The sequence below is a fragment of the Crotalus tigris genome, unplaced genomic scaffold (assembly GCF_016545835.1).
Source record: "Crotalus tigris isolate CLP2741 ecotype Arizona unplaced genomic scaffold, ASM1654583v1 scf7180000024338.4412243, whole genome shotgun sequence".
Lineage (NCBI taxonomy): Eukaryota > Metazoa > Chordata > Lepidosauria > Squamata > Viperidae > Crotalus > Crotalus tigris.
The window spans coordinates 1,812,552-1,829,313 of NW_024100508.1; the positions used below are offsets into that span (position 1 = coordinate 1,812,552).

Below are 16,762 nucleotides of genomic sequence, written 5' to 3' on the forward strand. Positions count from 1 at the left end.
GAGGAATGCAGATATCAAGACAGATGTAAGAGGCAGCTAGGTTCTCCAGGGTTGTATTCATGTAACAAAAACTTAATCTAGTTTTTGAATTAACTTTTTGGGTGATTTGTGCATTGTATTGGTTGTAAATTGATGGTCTGGGCTCAGGCAACATGGCAAGCCATATGAAACCTAACCAAGATTGGAATCAACCCGGCTTAGCATTTGGGGTGAATGGAGCCACCAGATACGGACGTGGGTAAACCATGTTGCGTGAAACCACACAATGGGAATAGGAAGGTCCTCTCTTTGTATGGTATACAGTATTGCAAGAGTTGTTATTTTAAACCACGACAGGCAGAGTCTCTTGCCACTGGCCACACTGCCTGAAGTTGATAGGGATATAAATCCAAAAACATCTGGAAGGCATTTGGTGCCTTTGCAAAGAAAGAAGCAATGGCCTAATGGTTACTGCAATGGAGGCTTGCTGTGAACCAAGTACTCCCCATTCCAAAACACTTATACTCTCCCCACTGGTTCCCTCCCTCCCCACATTACATCCCTCAGGCTCTAGGATGTCCTTGCCTCATATTTCCATGCTTCACAGCAAATCCTTTTTGAAGCGGCAAAGAGGCTGAAACGAACTGCTGAATTTCTGCCTGGTAATAGGCATGAAATCTGCAGTCCATTGTGCCAAAACTGCAGGGAAAAAAAGGGGGGGGGGGAATGAAAGCACACATAACTCTTGTCCACCCCACAGAACTAGAGTGGCATCCAAGGGGAGGTGGGGTCGCTTCTCCACCGGGCAAAAAGTTAGCCCAGAGGGTTCAGGAAGAAATTCACCTTTGGGAATTAATTAGAACCCAGAGAGAAAGACATTGTGGCCTGCCAAAGGCAGTGAATTCTCCACCTCAGCCATTTCTGGATAGTCCCTTGTTCCTCAACTCTGAAAAAATGTGAATGCACAAAAAAAGTCCACCAGGATCTTTTAGGAGGCTGGTATACACATTTCTCTTTCTGTCCTGCCCTTCTCCCCCCCTCCATCTCTGCTATGGCTCTGCAGTCACAAAACTGATTCCCTGCCAGGCAACCTAATTAAGGAAAAAATTTCCTATGATGAAGATCTGGGGGGGGGAAGGGGTTTGAGGCTGAGCAGCTTTTTCTAAAAAAGTGGCTAAAAAAAGAAAAGAAAAGAAAAGGAAGAACAATAGGAGCAGTCCATCAATGGCAAAAAAAAAAAGTGGGTGTGGATGCAGTGATGATACGTCAATGCTTATCATCAGATCTCAATCTTCCTGAATTGTTACGAGACCAGTAGAAATAGTGGAATAAAGTGGCTTCTGACATTCATTCAAGGAAAATGTCAGCTAGCGCTGTTTTAGATGTTTCATGAAAATCTTTTAGGGAATTGGACTCTTGATGGTGGGGATCTTCTTAGTCAGAAGGACCAGTTCTTCCAGCATGGACAGGCAAAGTAAAGATCTCAGCATCCATTCAAATGCATCATCCATTTGAGCGATTCTGGGAAAAGCCATCACTTGATTTGGTGTTGAACAGCGCCTTTTCTCTGCTGGATGAGAAGTTGGCAAGTCGGACTTCTGGGCTTTGTAGTATTGAGGTGTGGCTGAATGTCCAAACTGGTTTTGATTCTCTTTTGCTGAGAAAACCTTCCAGAAGTGAGCCAGGAAGGAGAGAAAGTTGACGAGGGAGCCATGAGAGAGAGTGTGTGTGGCCATATTGTCACTTTGTAAGCGGGGAGGGAGAATTGCCAGAGCTGGCAGCTTGAGAGGGCCTGAGTTGGGGGCTGGACAATAGACCCTTTGTATCAAGGGCTCATTCAATTGCCATCAGTTCCACCAGCCCTCCTGTCTGGTTGACATACCTCTCCCACTCAGTATCTCTGCCACTACTTCTGACCCACACATGCCCCCTTGCCTGGGCAACCCACCCCCCTGGATCTTTGGTTTCCACCCATAAATTGGAAATGTTCCATCAAGCTACAGAGAAGGGAATCTGGGCTTTGGTGAATATTCTGGAGGAACTCCAGATCCCGCTGCCACTTTGCAAATAATATTTTAATAGTGAAAAGCTCCTATATAAAGATGCTGTTTATAAGTTTCAGAATACATGCATACAGATAGTCTTTGACGCATGTCCATAATCGAGACCAGAGCTTCCATCATTAATTAAGCAATGGGGTCATTAAGTGAGTCTTGCTTGACACTGTGGTCAAGCAAATCACCATGGCTCTTAAGCGAATCATTAAGCACATTTGGCTTCTCTCCTATTGATTCTGCTTGTTTGGACGCCCCCTGGGAAGGTTGAAAATGGTGATTGTGTGATTTGGGTCTCTGCCAACCGTTATAAATACAAGCTGGTTGCCAAACTTTGATCACGTGATCCTGGGGATGCCGCTACAGTCGTAAGCACGAGGATTGGTCATAAATCACCTTTTTCAGTGCTGTCATAACTTCAAACAATGCTGTCATTGTTAAATGATTTTAAGTTGAGGATTATTTTATATCCAATACAGTGTAAATTTGAAGTTGTCCTGGTGGAACCCATTCGTGCAAAACAACGCCTATTTTATGAAAGTATCGGTTATCACCTATATCACCTCTATGGGATGGTGCTGGGCTCGGATAGGGACCACCCAGTTCACAATTATTCCATCTATCTTGTCACCCATAGACAAGCTTGCTCAATAATGTCCTGACAAAAACTTGCATGACCTAGAACAGGGGTAGGCAACCTTGGCTCTTTTATGTCTCGTAGACTTCAACTCCCAGAATTCCTGAGCCAGCATAGCTGGCTCAGGAATTTTGGGAGTTGAAGTCCACGAGTCAAAAAAGAGCCAAGGTTGCCTACCCCTAACCTAGAAGCTGGACTTTTCTATGGCTGGCAGAATAACAGAATTGGAAGGGACCTTGGAGGTCTTCTACTCCGCCATGCTATCCCCAACAGACATCACGCTTGGCCTCTTCACTCCAGGCATTCAAGAACGTAAAGCTTTTATTTTTAAACAGGCCTGGATTCCTTCGATGTCTCAGTTGGTGGGGATCAGGCAATTGCCTGATTATTGATGATGGTGTCTGGCTGTTTGATGGGTGGGTTGGGAGATGTGTCCTAAGGAATTGTTTTTATGTTGATATGTACACCACCTGGAGTCTGACTGGAACGGGAGAATATTTGGAGGAATAAATAATAAAGAACAAAAATAAAATGTCCCTGCTGGGGACTACCGTAGTACCTAATAGTTGGCAACACTGCAGTTGTGTTGTGAGATATCTGCTCTGTAAATTACCCACAGTGGCCCTATCTTAGCATATTCTGGGGCAATATAGGAAATTATAGACTCACCCCATTGACCCAGTTTTCTGACATGTAGACAGCCTTAGAGCCTTCAAAATAAAAAAGGAGTTGGTGCACCATTATCCTTGATACTACCATGTTTCCCTGAAAATAATATTGAGTCTTACATTAATTTTTGCTCGAAAAGGCCCATCGTATTTTCGGGGAAATACAGTACTAAATGCGTCCGTCTTGCTGACAATCTTAACTGGGGCTTATTTTGGGGATGGGGCTTATTTTTGGGGAAACATGGTAGAGCAATTATCCTCAACTCGACACAGAATGGAACTGTAATGATCCAAATTCTTAGCTGAAGAATCCCAACCTATTAGAAGATGTTAGTCCAGTGATGGCAAACCTTTTAGAGACCGAGTGCCCAAACTGCAACCCAAAACCCACTTATGCATCGTCGAGTGCCGGGTGGGTGTGGCCCATTGGGTGGGCATGGCTGCGATGGTAACGGCAGTCTGGGTGGGACTAAAAAGTTCAATCAATCAATTCCAACTTTGCAAGATCTTTTTTTTTCCCCGCAAGAAGTTGAAATTGACTGAATGAACCTTTTTTTTTTTTTGCACATGGCAGCAGAGGCCTAAAGCGAAAAGGTTTTATAAAACCCAGCTGAAGGCCTAGGACCCGTGCCATAGGTTCGCCACCACTATGCTAGTCTTATTGTTGAGTAATGGCTCTCTCTATAAGTTTGGCCCTATAGCGATGTCTTCCATAAGTACAGGTAGTCCTCGACTTATGACCACAATTGAGCCCAAAATTCCTGTTGCTAAGTGAAACACTTGTTAAGTGAAATTTGACCCATTTTACGACCTTGCTTGCCGTAGTTATTAAATTTGAAATGTGGTTGTTAAGTGAACCTGGCTTCCCCATTGATTTTGCTTGTCAGAAGGTCGCAAAAGGTGATCACATGATCTCAGGACACTGCAACCATCGTAAGTATGAGTCAGTTGCCAAATGTTTGGATTTTAATCACATGACCATGGGGATGCTGCAGCGGTCGTAAGTGTGCAAAATGGTCGTAACTCACTTTTTTCAGTGCTGTTGTAACTTTGAACGGTCACTAAACGAAGTAAGTTGAGGACCACCAGTATATTTAAAATTGAGAAGAGGGATAAAGATGCCCAAAGACATTCCTCATAGTTATATAAACTGACCATCCCAGGGGTGGGAAGTAGTTAGGACTGTTCCCCCTTCCCCCAAGCTGCTTTCTACTCTTATGGAAGATCAGTTGGATCCCCTCCAAGTCCTTCACCACCTGATTTGGTGGGAAAAGCCGACATGGCTTTTTCGCTATGGCACTGATATGTACCAAACCTGGTCAGAGGGACACACCTTTGCTATTTATGAGTCCTTTGTACTGACAGGCTTTGCAGACCCCTGCAGTATATGTTGCCATAGCTTCCTGGCATCAGCTCAGACCTGAAATTAGGTCATTCCCAGAAGCCAACAGATGTTAATTTTGTGCATTTGTCCCCGTAAAGCTGGCTACTCCTTTTCCTCCTTCCCCTCTGCCCTGAATTACATGGCCTATGAAAATCCTCTAAGCACTTATGTCCAGCCCCGTTGTCCAGCTGTTAGACAAAGTGTGGTTTTTATCAAAATATTAACAATATATTAGTTTATACCTCCAAAATGGAGTGAAGCAGATATCTACAGTATATCCTGGCATTCTTCTAGATGAGTTGATACTGCAGCTCTAGATATGTCAGCCAACACGATATTGGAATTGTGAAAGGGAATATAATCTACTTGCTCTTTCTATTGTATGGAGTTCCATTCACTACTGAATACAACTTCTGGTCATCTACTGGACATGTAGTACTGGTATTGCAAGATTCTGCAAAAATTCTGCTTTGGCAGTACAGCTAGCTACTCCTGGCAAGACAGCAAACCCATATTTCTGGAGTGGTACCCAAACTCTGGAATCATTTGTGCCATGCACAAGGTGGCAACTGTGCCATAACACATGACCTATCTTTAAAAATGACAACCATTTATTTAGTGGCCATTCAAAGTTACAAGACACTGAAAAGGTGACTTACAATGGGTCTTCACACTTGCAATGATTACAGCATCTCTACAGTTACATGATCAAAATGCAGGTGCTTGGAGCTGACCTGTATTTAAAATAGCTGCAGTGCTTTGGGGGTGACTTCCAAAAGGTCAATGGCAGAAGCCATATTCAATGAACAACTATGTGATTTACTTAACATCTATGGCAAAAAAGGTCATAAAATCATTTAACAACTGCCTTGCTTAGCACTGGAGATCCTGATTTTGGCCATAAGTCAAGGACTATCTGTAAATGCAACTGGGTTTTGTCCTAACTAAAATATCCTTTTCTTTGTCCTGGCCCTGCCTATTTTTTTTTTGAAGCTCTAAAATGACATTTCTCAATCTTGTCTACTTTAAGATGTTGACAACTCCCAGAATTCTCTAGCCAGCTCTGGGAGTTGAAGTCCATACGTCTTAACGTTGGCAAGGTTGAGAAACACTGCTTTAAAATAACAGATTGCCCCGGGATAAATCATGGCTTGAGAACAACAGTCTTCCCTTATGTCAAATGTTGTCATTAGCCCAGCTTGTGTTACTGGGCTGGGCTTTTGGCCATCAAACAGGTTCGGAGGCTTGTATCGGTATGTCTAATCAAGTCTCTGGATCTGGAAAAAGAGGAGCTATGAGGTGAGACCCCAACCTTTCAAAATCCTTCACTCCCCATGAAATATGTTCAGCAATCATCCAATCTTTTGGGCTTCTGCCAATCGATCAAGCGGCCATTAAGCATATAATAATTGCAGTTTTTGAAGTCTTCGGTATCTCCTCCCCCTCCTCTTGGGAAAATTCAATCTTTCTGTTTCCTGCAACAATTTTACTTGGTAATAATCAATGGCTATCTTAAAGCATCTCACTAGACGTGTTTAAAAATCAATCCAAATGTTTACCGCCGCAGGAAATTAAGAGGGCAGACAATTACTTTGTGACAGAGAATGAGGCTTGGAAAACACACATGCACACACATCTGAAATAAAAGGCTTTATTTTGTCTAGCAGAAACATCTGCTGTATATAGTGTAAATGCACTTAGAATGGCTCCACATTTCCAGAGAGGAGACAGGTGCTCTATATTTTCACCCCAAAACTCAACAGTTCATTAGCTTGGGCATCAGCTCCTCTCTGCTGTAATGCTGCACTTCCCATGCCAGCTGCTGCGATGAAACGAGAACTGAGTATACACACCCAGCTCCACAACCCGTCACCTAAAAAGGCCCCAATGTTTGAGAAGGGCATGACAGCAAAATGTTGGGGTTAAGTGGGAGAAAGTCCAATCAGCTACACTTTTGCCTGCACCCTAAGATGACCAGTACAGCGAGGACCAGTTCGTCAGTTTCTATAGTCATTGCAAATTGTGTTCTCAGATTAACCTGTTTATACGGGGACAAATTCTCTTCAAAACACTTATATACCAATAGTAGCAAGCATCTGTAGCTCGGGTGAAGGATGAGAGTGGAGGTTTGTCCTCTGTGCTGGTGGGCTGGTTTTGTTACCAGGCTAGGTAACGTCTTCAGTGGAATTTAGGGGATGTCCGTGTTCTTCTGTTTATAAGGGCTTCAGATGTGGGTGTGTCTTGTGATGGGTCAGGTGTCACAAGACCTATCACAGGACCCTCACCTGACACACCCACACCTGAAGCCCTTATAAACAGAAGAACGTGGACACTGACATCCACTAAACACCTCTGAAGATGTTACCTAGCTTGGTAACGAAACGTTCGGAAACCAATCCACAAACTCGGAGAACGAACCTTCACCCTCACTTAGAGACCAACATGGAAAGAATGATTGATTCTTTTTTTTTTAAAGCCAATGATTACAAGTAGCCCTCAACTTAAAACCATTCGTTTAACAACCGTTCAAAGTTACAGTAGCACTGAAACCTAAACCCAATCCTCGCACTTATAACCGTTGTAGCATCCCCGGCATGTATTTACGATGGTTGTAGCATTCTGGGTCATGTGATCACCATTTGCAACCTTCGCAGCTGGTTGGAAACCAGCAAAGTCAACGGGCAAAGCTGGATTTTACTTAATGACTGCATGATTCACTTAACAACCATGAGCAATAAAGGTCATAAAATCAGATCTGATTCACTCAGCAACTGCCTGCCTCAGCGACCAAAATTCTGGTCCTAATTATGGTTTTAAATTGAGGACCACCTTATTCCAATTCACATTTGGAAGTCAAAGCACTATCAGCTAATATGCAATTGGGTGATTTCTAGTTTATTTGTAAGAAACAAACAGCTGCTCTAGCACAGGGATCTTCAAACTTGGCCCTTTTATGACTTGTGGACTTCAACTCCTCAGCCAGGAATTCTGGGAGTTGAAGTCCACAAGTCCTAAAAGGGCCAAGTTTGAAAACCCTTGCTCTAGCAGGCTGTGTGAACTAGCTGACTTGTTTCAGGCATAATGTGATTTGTTTGGGTATAGCATGTTATATCAATACAGTAGTTATACAATGTTGGTCCAGATTTAGAGTTAAGCACGTTCTAAAGCCTACCTCTACTGCCAAATTCTGGATTACCACTAGAAAGTCACAATTCTATTTTTTTTCCTGCCATTTAACCCAGCCATTCACTCTCAGTTTCTCTTATTTCACAAGCCTGCCAATAATAGAGGGAGACAAATCTGTGGGCTCTAGTTTGGATAGCTATTATCTTGAAGTCCCTAACCAGAGCTAGTTTCAAAGAAGGCCTTGGAAATGACAAAAACACAAGACGCAATAGGGAACAAGGTTATCTCAGAGGACACCCTTAATTCAAGAAGTTGCTATCAGTGCAAGAATCGAAAGTCAGTGCCATGTAATGGATAGAGTATCAAGGTAATTTCCATACCACAGATTTAGAGCATCTTTAGAGATTTCCCTGGTATTACTCTGCCAAAGCAGCAGTAATGTGGACAGCTTCTATATCATTTCAACAATGGTTGGGTGATGCAATGAAATCAGTACTATAGAAGTGACCTAGGACTGGGGGACAATGGGGAAATGTTAATTTAGCCTTGGGAGCATTGAACCAGCCACCATTTTTCTGCCTAATGAGTCTCATCAGATTGTGGTGACCACCATCTAGGTGGAGAAAAGATAAGACCTCAAATTTAAAGATACATAAACCAATCCACTTTTGAACTCCTACTCTTTCTTTCTAGCTTACTTTCATCTCTACTGTCTAATTTAGAGGGGGGCACGCTCTCTGTTGTGACAGTTGTTAAAACAGCTGGGAGTAAAAATCCCCTGATGATCTGTTCTGCAAGTCACATGGAGGTCTAACAATAGAGCTTGGTCTACCTTCTGGCCATCCCTGGTGAACACAATCTTGAACTCCCTGGAGAAAGGCAGGGACATAGAATGTAATTAATAAGTACTCTGGTTTCAGGAAAAACAGGAGGTGGATAAGATGAAGCTAATTTGTTCTGGTCCAGCAGGGGCTTTTCTGAGGTTTCTCCATTGATTGCTAACTTGATTCATTAGAAATAACTCTTGTAATAGGATTCCAATACTTCTGGCAGGGTGTCTTAAAGGACGACCTATGGAGCCCTCTCACTAAATCTTCCCCAGATGTTTGGAGATCACAACTCCCAGAACGTCCGGGAACTCGGGAAGAGGTCGCCCCAAGCCATCTCCTTAGTGAAGTCAAAGAGACCTAGGGACCTTCCAGGAAGCCTCCCTCAACATCCCTCTGCAATGGCTGTGCCAGCTTGGGAGGCTGGGAATTGATGCAGTGCCACATCCGGAAAGCATGAATTTCCCATTCTCAAAGCTGAGGCTGGCCAAGCTTGTTGAATAGCTTCTCTCTGCCATTCAATAATTTGTTATTTGGTTCAGATGAAATGATGTGCATGCGTATGTGTATGTGTGTGTGTGTGCGCGCACGTGCATGCATGGGAAACGACGCACCATTCATCCCAATGTCAGCTTCCAGAGAAGTGTTCAAAAGATCACCTTGAGTTACTGCAACGCTTATTGCTTATTTTTAGTTCATCGGTGCACCGATGTTCATTTTTGTCAGCTTCCTACAAGGAGCCTTTGCGGGCGCCCCTCTCCTTTCTCCATCATTCCTGGAGTTGCTGGCCAGCCCTCTCCTCCCCTCCCCCCCAGCCTGTGTCAGCGATAGGCAACGGGGAAGAGTCATTTGCATAGCTTAATACAGGCAAGGCAGGGCATTAGTATTCAGATAAATGCACTCCTTGCAACTTTGCCAACTTGAGATCACTGCAAATTTGAGTGGATTTCCACCGAGACAACAGAAGGCGCATCCCTTAGGCCAGCTTTTGCTCCTGCCAAATTTCAGTCACACAGCTTCTCAATGAGATGGCTGCATTTAAAATTATTTTTATATATATGTATCTACAGAGAGAGAGAGAGATAGATAGAAAATAATCCTTTTCTATCATTTGCAGAGCCAGTTGGATTTTACCGGGAAAAGTGTGGGGGGGGGGTGGGTGGAAGGTTGTTTTGCTTTGCTTTATTTATCTATCTATCTACATTGAGCAAACTGAAGCAAAGGGGGAGGTCAGCCTAGACGATGGGGGGAGAAATGGTAATGGTTTGACAACAAAACACCCAGTGTATCTATTTTTGCATTTATACCACATGAACAGATTTGGGGGGAATCATAGGCGTAAGCCCAGGGGTGTCCATGGGGAGAAGGAAAAATGCCAAGACCCAACCGTGCGACCAAAGCACCATTTCTTTTTTAATGTGAACCGTAACACATGGTAACAAGGGGTAAAGCTTTGATCACATGGTTGTGTGGCTGCCATTTGGCTTTTTTCTGGGCCCCTTTCCTGCGACACCCCTGGACAAGGTCTTTTACAAGGCTTCTTTGCTCAGTGGGGAATTGAGAAGAGCTTGAAGACATTGGGTGGGGTGGGGCGGGGTGGGGTGGGGGTATGGATATAGGGAAAATAAAACAGAACAGGGGATATAAAATAAAAATAAAACAGGCACCCACGTGCCTTATTCTAGGTTACCAAAAGAGTAGGGCGTGAAATAAAAGCTTTGCGTTCCATGCTGCAGATTTCACTCGGTCAGGTGAAGATCTAGCAGATGCAATTATACAACAGGCAAAGCTTGATTAGGGTTTATCTTGATCCGTTGGGAGGTGGTGGCGGCGGCTTGTGTACTGTGGAAGCCCAAACCCACTAATTTCTTCAGCATTTTACTTTATTGTGGGTAAATCCAAATAATCAACTTGTGTACCAGAGCAGCCACTAGCGTTTTCAGAACATCTTGCAAGAAACTCCACAGCTGCATAACAGTGGATGGGTGAGTTTTGCTCCACTCAAAGGAAATGTATTATAGGCCTCCCTTGAAAAGCATGCAGATGTCCTACGACGTCATTATTCTCTATCTTGGCACTGTGAGAGATGATACTTCAATTCTGACCAACTCCATTTCAATGGCCAAATCAACCCTAAGCCTGCAGTTCTGCAGATTGACCTTCCCTGACCTGATTTCTCCAATCCCTGATATGCCAAGACTAGAATCGTGAGAATTCCCAAGTTTTGGAATTGCAATCCCAGCATTTCTGGAGGGCAGCAGGGAAATTGCTGGGACACGCCCTACCACCTTATTGAAACCTATTCAAACTTCTGAGCAAACAAGCATAAAGAACATTGGGATGCGATAGGGGAAATATAGCTTATCATATGGCTAAATTAAAACCATTACACTAAATTACAGATCATTTTAATTAAGGCTTTTTTCAGACAAAACTGGCTGAGTCTACTTATAATGCATTAAGTCATGAACTGTGGTTTGGTTCACACCACATGCAAAGGCAAGACCAAGCAAATGGTTTAATTACTAATTGTTGAGGCAGATCCTTCTATATATGTGGAGCTAAGAATATCACTGTAGATCCACCAAGAATAACCTACTAGATCATAGGCTTCCTTTGACCAATCCCTGCTTTAGAATATTTTCAGAATCTTTGCCAAACAGGAAAATTCAGAGAACCAAGTACTGTACACCAGTACCATGTTCACACCATAGGATAACCCAGATAAATGAAAAACTGGGGTGCTGTATTTGCACAATGCCCCAAACTTAGGTTTGTTTGCTTGTTGGTGTTGATTAGTGTGATATACGAATGCAGCCTGTTTAGAGTGATGAAGATCGTTCAACGTATTGTGCAAATTCAGAAAACGGATTAATCCAGTAATTAGATTTAATGTGTTATGTGAACACAGTGCGTTCCTTAGGGAACTAGCTGCTGTGTGTCATGCTTGCAAGAAGTCTGAAGAACATCACTAGAGAAGACACAACAGTAATAAAGTAGATCTTACAGCACAGATCCAATTGGCAGGTGATCCCAGCTACCAAAGTAGTAGACCACTTCCTTCATTAGTGGCCTTTTCAGTCTCCTGCCAAACCTGAAATTAATTCTGGAAAATGCGTAAGGGAAACACATAACAGCAAGTGTTTAACAATCAAATGAGGTGCCGTAATTATGCAAGCTTTTGGATGACACAGAGGTCTTCAGGGGTCCAAAAAGCACACATCTAACTGTGTAATAATTCACTTTGTAATTGCAGCTCAGAGCAAAATCAGAAGAGGTGAAATCCTTTGGAAATTAACCTCCCCCCCATCTTGTTCCCCCCTCCCCACCGGTGCCTTGATAGGCTCCCATGCTCTGGATGCTGCCTCTAGCTGCTGCTCAAGAGATATTATCATTAAAGAATCAGTCCCCTTTGCTGCTTCTCCTCCTCCCCCCTCCCCTCGTTCCAGCAGGCACAGGCACCCCAGGATAAGAGCACCACGGCCACTCAGCAACCATTAGTGTTACTGCAAAGGAACTTGTAGCCATAGGGCACCCGAAGCAAGCCAGGCATATAAGTGTGAACTCTGTCCTCCTCTCCCCACACATCCTGACCCCCTTAACTCTTCCCAGGGGCCATCTTTCTACACTCCCATCTCTGTCACTAAGGCATCTGACAGCAGAGTTACAGGGACACCCAGCCTAGGGAACAGGAAAACAGGGATCAGCTTTTTTTTTTCTTTTTTGCTGCTGCTGCTGCTTTCTCTGTCCCGCTTAAAAGGGCTGCTGTACCTTTAAGAGTTGCAGTCCGCATGACAGGGATAAGTTTAGCAGGTGCACCTTTGGTGGTGGCTGCACTGCGACTGGACAAACCCCTTTTGGAGCTCTTTCTTAGAGGAGGCATCTCTCCCCACCCACCGGCTCCTCCCTGTGTTCCTCTGCCAGGCTGACCCTGCCCAGGGGCAGCCTTGGCACGCTGCGGACAATGGGAGAAGGCAGCGTTGTCTGCATAGGAGTAAGAAGGCAGCTCTCTGACCTCCCTCCCACCCACCCACCCACCCACCCACCAGGCCCCTCGGCTGCAGTTCAGAGTCACTATTGTTCTCTCTAACCCAGTTGCAATTCTTCCCATCAAGGGGAGAGGCAGAGGTTTGCAACAGAGCTTCCCAAAATGAGCACATTGTGGGTCAGTAGCCAAAAAGGGCCGAACCTATTTGCATTCTCCTCTACAGCCAGGACAGCAACTCAGGCAGGATGCGCTCTTACAGTTGCACAGGGATCCAGCCCATCTGTGGGAATCATCCCAAGTCAAGGCAGACAAATTATACTGGAATTGGCAAACTGAGGGAGGCCAGCTGCCCCCTTCCCCCATGGCTCTGTTTTGGATCAGCTGAAGAATATAAAAAGTATGGCATCTGGACATGTGCAGAGTGCATTTCAGCCAGGGATGGTGCAATGGCAAACAAAGGGCTAATTTTTCAAAGGGTCGACGAAAGGGGAGGCTGACAGAATTGCTAAGAACATTGGCCCCCTACTGACCCGCAGGGATTCCCAGCCTGAAGGCAACAGTGAGTGGAGAGGGAGGTTGGGGGTCTGTATCCCAACACATCTGGAGGGCACTAGGTTGGAGAAGGCTCCTCTACACCTTTATGCCCTGGATAATATGAAAGGGGGGAGGAAAGGCCTTTCAAGTGCTGGGGGGGGGAAGAGAAAGAGTTATGGGACACGTACCCCAATGTCAAAAATCTTCCCTCAAAAGAAAGGGGGAAGATTTCACCGGCTCTCTCAGCGGCGCCCCCCCTCCCCGCCCCATCTCCAGATTTCTAAGGGAAAGCCAGTGGCAAACGATTAAAACGGCCCTCTGAATGACAACGCGGTGGGAAACCACAGATGGGGTGGGGGCTGGCAGAGGCGGCTGGAGAAGGGCGCGCCGGAGCTGCCACTGCCTCCGAGGTAGCGTCTCAAGGTTAACCGCGAGGGGGAGTCCGTCCGAGGAAGGCCACGAAATCAACCCCGACCCACGCACGCCCCCACCCCCACACTTTTTACGGCGACCTGAGTGGGACCCCCGCCTCTCCTCTCCTCTCACCTGCAGATCTTGCAGAAGGCTAATTCTGCCCCCCCCCATCCCAAGGCCCTCTTCTGCAGAGATGAAACTCAACCTATGGAATGGGGAGTGGTGGGGGAGGAGAAGAAGGGAGAAGCCCCCCCCTTCCTCTCCGGGGCACGGGAGAAAAGCTCCTCTCTTGCGGTGGTTTGCGCCGAAGCCCATTTGCCCACCGCGTTCCCTCTCTCCCTCCTTCCACGCTCGCGAGGGAGGGACGCCGTACCTCGAGCGAGTTTTCCTCAAGGTCATACGTACAGTACATGCATGCTCAAGGCTCGCAGGCGTAATTTGGATGAAACCTCCCCCCCCATCACCCTTCTACCCAATCCCCACCCCTCAATCGGTCCAGCCCTCCCTCCAGCCTCACACGAAGGATGACAGGAGCTCCTGCCTCCCCGCTGCCTCCTTTGCTCTAACCACTGAACCGCACGTTCTCCACCAGTCTTAGACAGCATTTTCCTTCAAGGAAGCTCTCGCGCCCCCTCCCTTGCGGCGGACCCTCCCCTATGAACCTCCCTCCCTCCCTCCCACCCCCCTTTAAAGTCCTTGCAACCTATCCGATAAAACACAAAAAACAATTCCTTTCCTAGAAGAACTTGCACTGGGCTAGGCAGGTACTTGCAGGTAATCAGCCGGAGCCAGGGGACGAGTTGCCGCGGAAGGATGGGAGGGGAGGGGAGGGGAGGGAAGGGGGGGTTCTCTGCCATCGCTGCCAACCCACTGAAGGGGGTCCCCACCCACTCTTCCCGCCTGCCTCCCCATCAAGGGGAACTTCGCCGAAAGCAACAAGAATCCAGCAACAAAGTACCTGTGTGCGCGCAGCAGCTCAGGGCAACGGTCCAAGACAGCCAAACCGCCGGCTTCATGATGGGAAGGAAGATCGGGAGGCAGGAAGGCAGGGCGCCGGTCGGAGAGGGCGTGCAGCTCGGGCTGGGACGGGGCTCGCTGCGGGAGCCTGCGTTTCCCCGGCCGCCTCGCCCTTCTCCTCCTGGCTTGGCCTCGAATTCTTCTGCCCGGCGGGGAGACGGGAGGGGGGATTCCAGCACTCTTTTATCCCCTTCTTCTCTTGACCTTGATTCCTGTCACGGGCTGGTGGGAAGCAAAAGTGAAGTGCAGCTACGGAGACAGCCGAAGACCACCCCGGCGGGGGGGGGGCTCGCAAGTGGCCCACTTCGATGCTCGGGACCCTCCAAGTCGCTCCCCAGCTACTTGGCACTGTCGCCGTCCACCTCCAGGGAGCTCGTGCTCATTCAGCAGGGCAGAGGCTGACCACGCCCATCCCGGCTCCGGATTGGCTGCTTGGGAGGCTGCACTCATTGCGGGGGGAGGGAGGGGGGCCGGCGCGGAATCGCACGCTCGCCCTGAAAGCCGCTGGCGAGCAGGGCGACCCGCGCCCCCCTGCCCTCCCCTCTCCCCGGCTTCGCTGAGGCTCGAAAGCGCGATCCGCGGGAGTCCTTTCCGGGGAGGGGCGGAGAAAGAAGCACCCGTTGCTTGCCGAAGAAGAGCCTGCGTGGCCTGGGTATGCTCTGGCAAGGCGATGGGGGGGGCGGGGGCAGGCGATGGGGGGGCAAACCACCTGCAGAAGGGGTGGGGTGGGGTGGGGTGGTCGTCGTATCCCCTCGCCCTGCCCAATTCGCTTCCTAACGGTCCGATTTGCCAAACATCAAACTTATGTCTAATGTGAGGGTGTGGGTGTGGGTGTATTGCTGCTTGCCCTCAGCCTGTTGGATCTCTCGGGGTGGGCCAACTCCTAATGCCCCGTTTTGACCGGAGGATCCGCCTTTCCACCTCGCTACCTTTCGACTTGCTTCTGCCTCAGTGGCTCTTTTGTTGAAACCTGCTGTGTGTGTGTGTGTGTGTCTCCTCCCCCCTCCAAGGCTTCCGCTCCTACAGTAGTTCTAGCGCCGGACTCTGCGCTGCAAAATGTGGAAGTTGCATTATTTATTTGGGGCACTGGGAGCTGGGAGACTCTTCTGACCCTCTTCGCAGGGAAAGAAGAGCAAGAAATGAATATATTCAGTAAGCTGGGGGGTGGGGTGGGGAGAATCAGGCTACACAACAACCTGATGCAACAACCCCACTCAGCAAGGCGCTTTCCTGACCATGGGATGGGCTGCTTTCCCCATTTGCATGCATCTGATTTCACCCCTCCTTTACTTAAGATGGCCTGTAAAAAAAGCCCAGGCTAAATTACCTGCAGAGCCAGTTCACATTGCTACCTTGATTGCTAATTAATACAAATATGCACATCTCCTCTTTGAATCGCCTAAGGATGGAGAAGTCTATGCCAAGAAGGAGGTGTTGCCTTCTGATGGAATGTTTTTTGAACTCTTCTGTCTAATGGACAGCTGTTGGATCTCCTGGTGGCCCCCCTTTGAAGTATTAGATTTGATTTTTCCTTGACTTTTCAAGATCAGTCAAGGTCAGGGCTGAGATTTAACTCAAGGCTGCTTTCCCACCTGTGGTTTTATTTATCAAGTGAATTTATCCAGTAACTGCAATCTATTCCTGATCTCTGGGGATTTGAGAAAGGAGCATTCTGGGAGGAGAGATGTGATATCTAAGCCAGATATATTTAGGGCTTACCTAGGGCTTTAAAGTGTTCAGAGCAGTTAATACATCTTATTCTAATCATCCTTGGGGATACTACAAGTTTAGACCCATATTATAGGCAAGGATGAGGAAAAATTGAGGCCGGGAACTCCATTCATATGTGGAACTACAGATGTGCTCTGGCGATGAAAGGATTCTATTATTATTCCTGGACTTGATCTGAGGTTGGACATTGGGACTTGACTGCTCATTCCTGGTAAGCTGTATGAAATATTTTCTATAATGAAAATGCAGTGAAGCGAACAGTGGCTAGGAAAGAGTAGAAAGTCATACTTTCTTTTTTAAAATGACAGTTACTCTTTTTTTGGCATTTCCTGTGCCTGGAATTTGAACAGAAAGCCTATCTAATGATCATATTTCTTCATTCTTAAAATAGCATTCTTCTGCT

At 46.6% G+C, this 16,762-nt stretch overlaps 1 protein-coding gene across 2 annotated transcripts in view; it reads right to left on the reverse strand.

The window, feature by feature from the left end:
• KIRREL2 (kirre like nephrin family adhesion molecule 2) overlaps positions 1-14,973 on the reverse strand; it is a 47,677-nt gene extending 32,704 nt beyond the window's left edge. The window contains exon 1 of one of the 2 annotated variants that reach the window (XM_039325637.1): positions 14,570-14,973. In XM_039325637.1, coding sequence (XP_039181571.1) covers positions 14,570-14,627 — 58 coding nt within the window. In that variant the 5' untranslated portion in view covers positions 14,628-14,973. Of the gene's footprint in view, positions 1-12,446; positions 12,574-14,569 lie in introns of those variants that run through there. The other variant, XM_039325636.1, reaches the window with a different exon arrangement.
• Between the last annotated feature and the right edge of the window lie 1,789 nt (positions 14,974-16,762).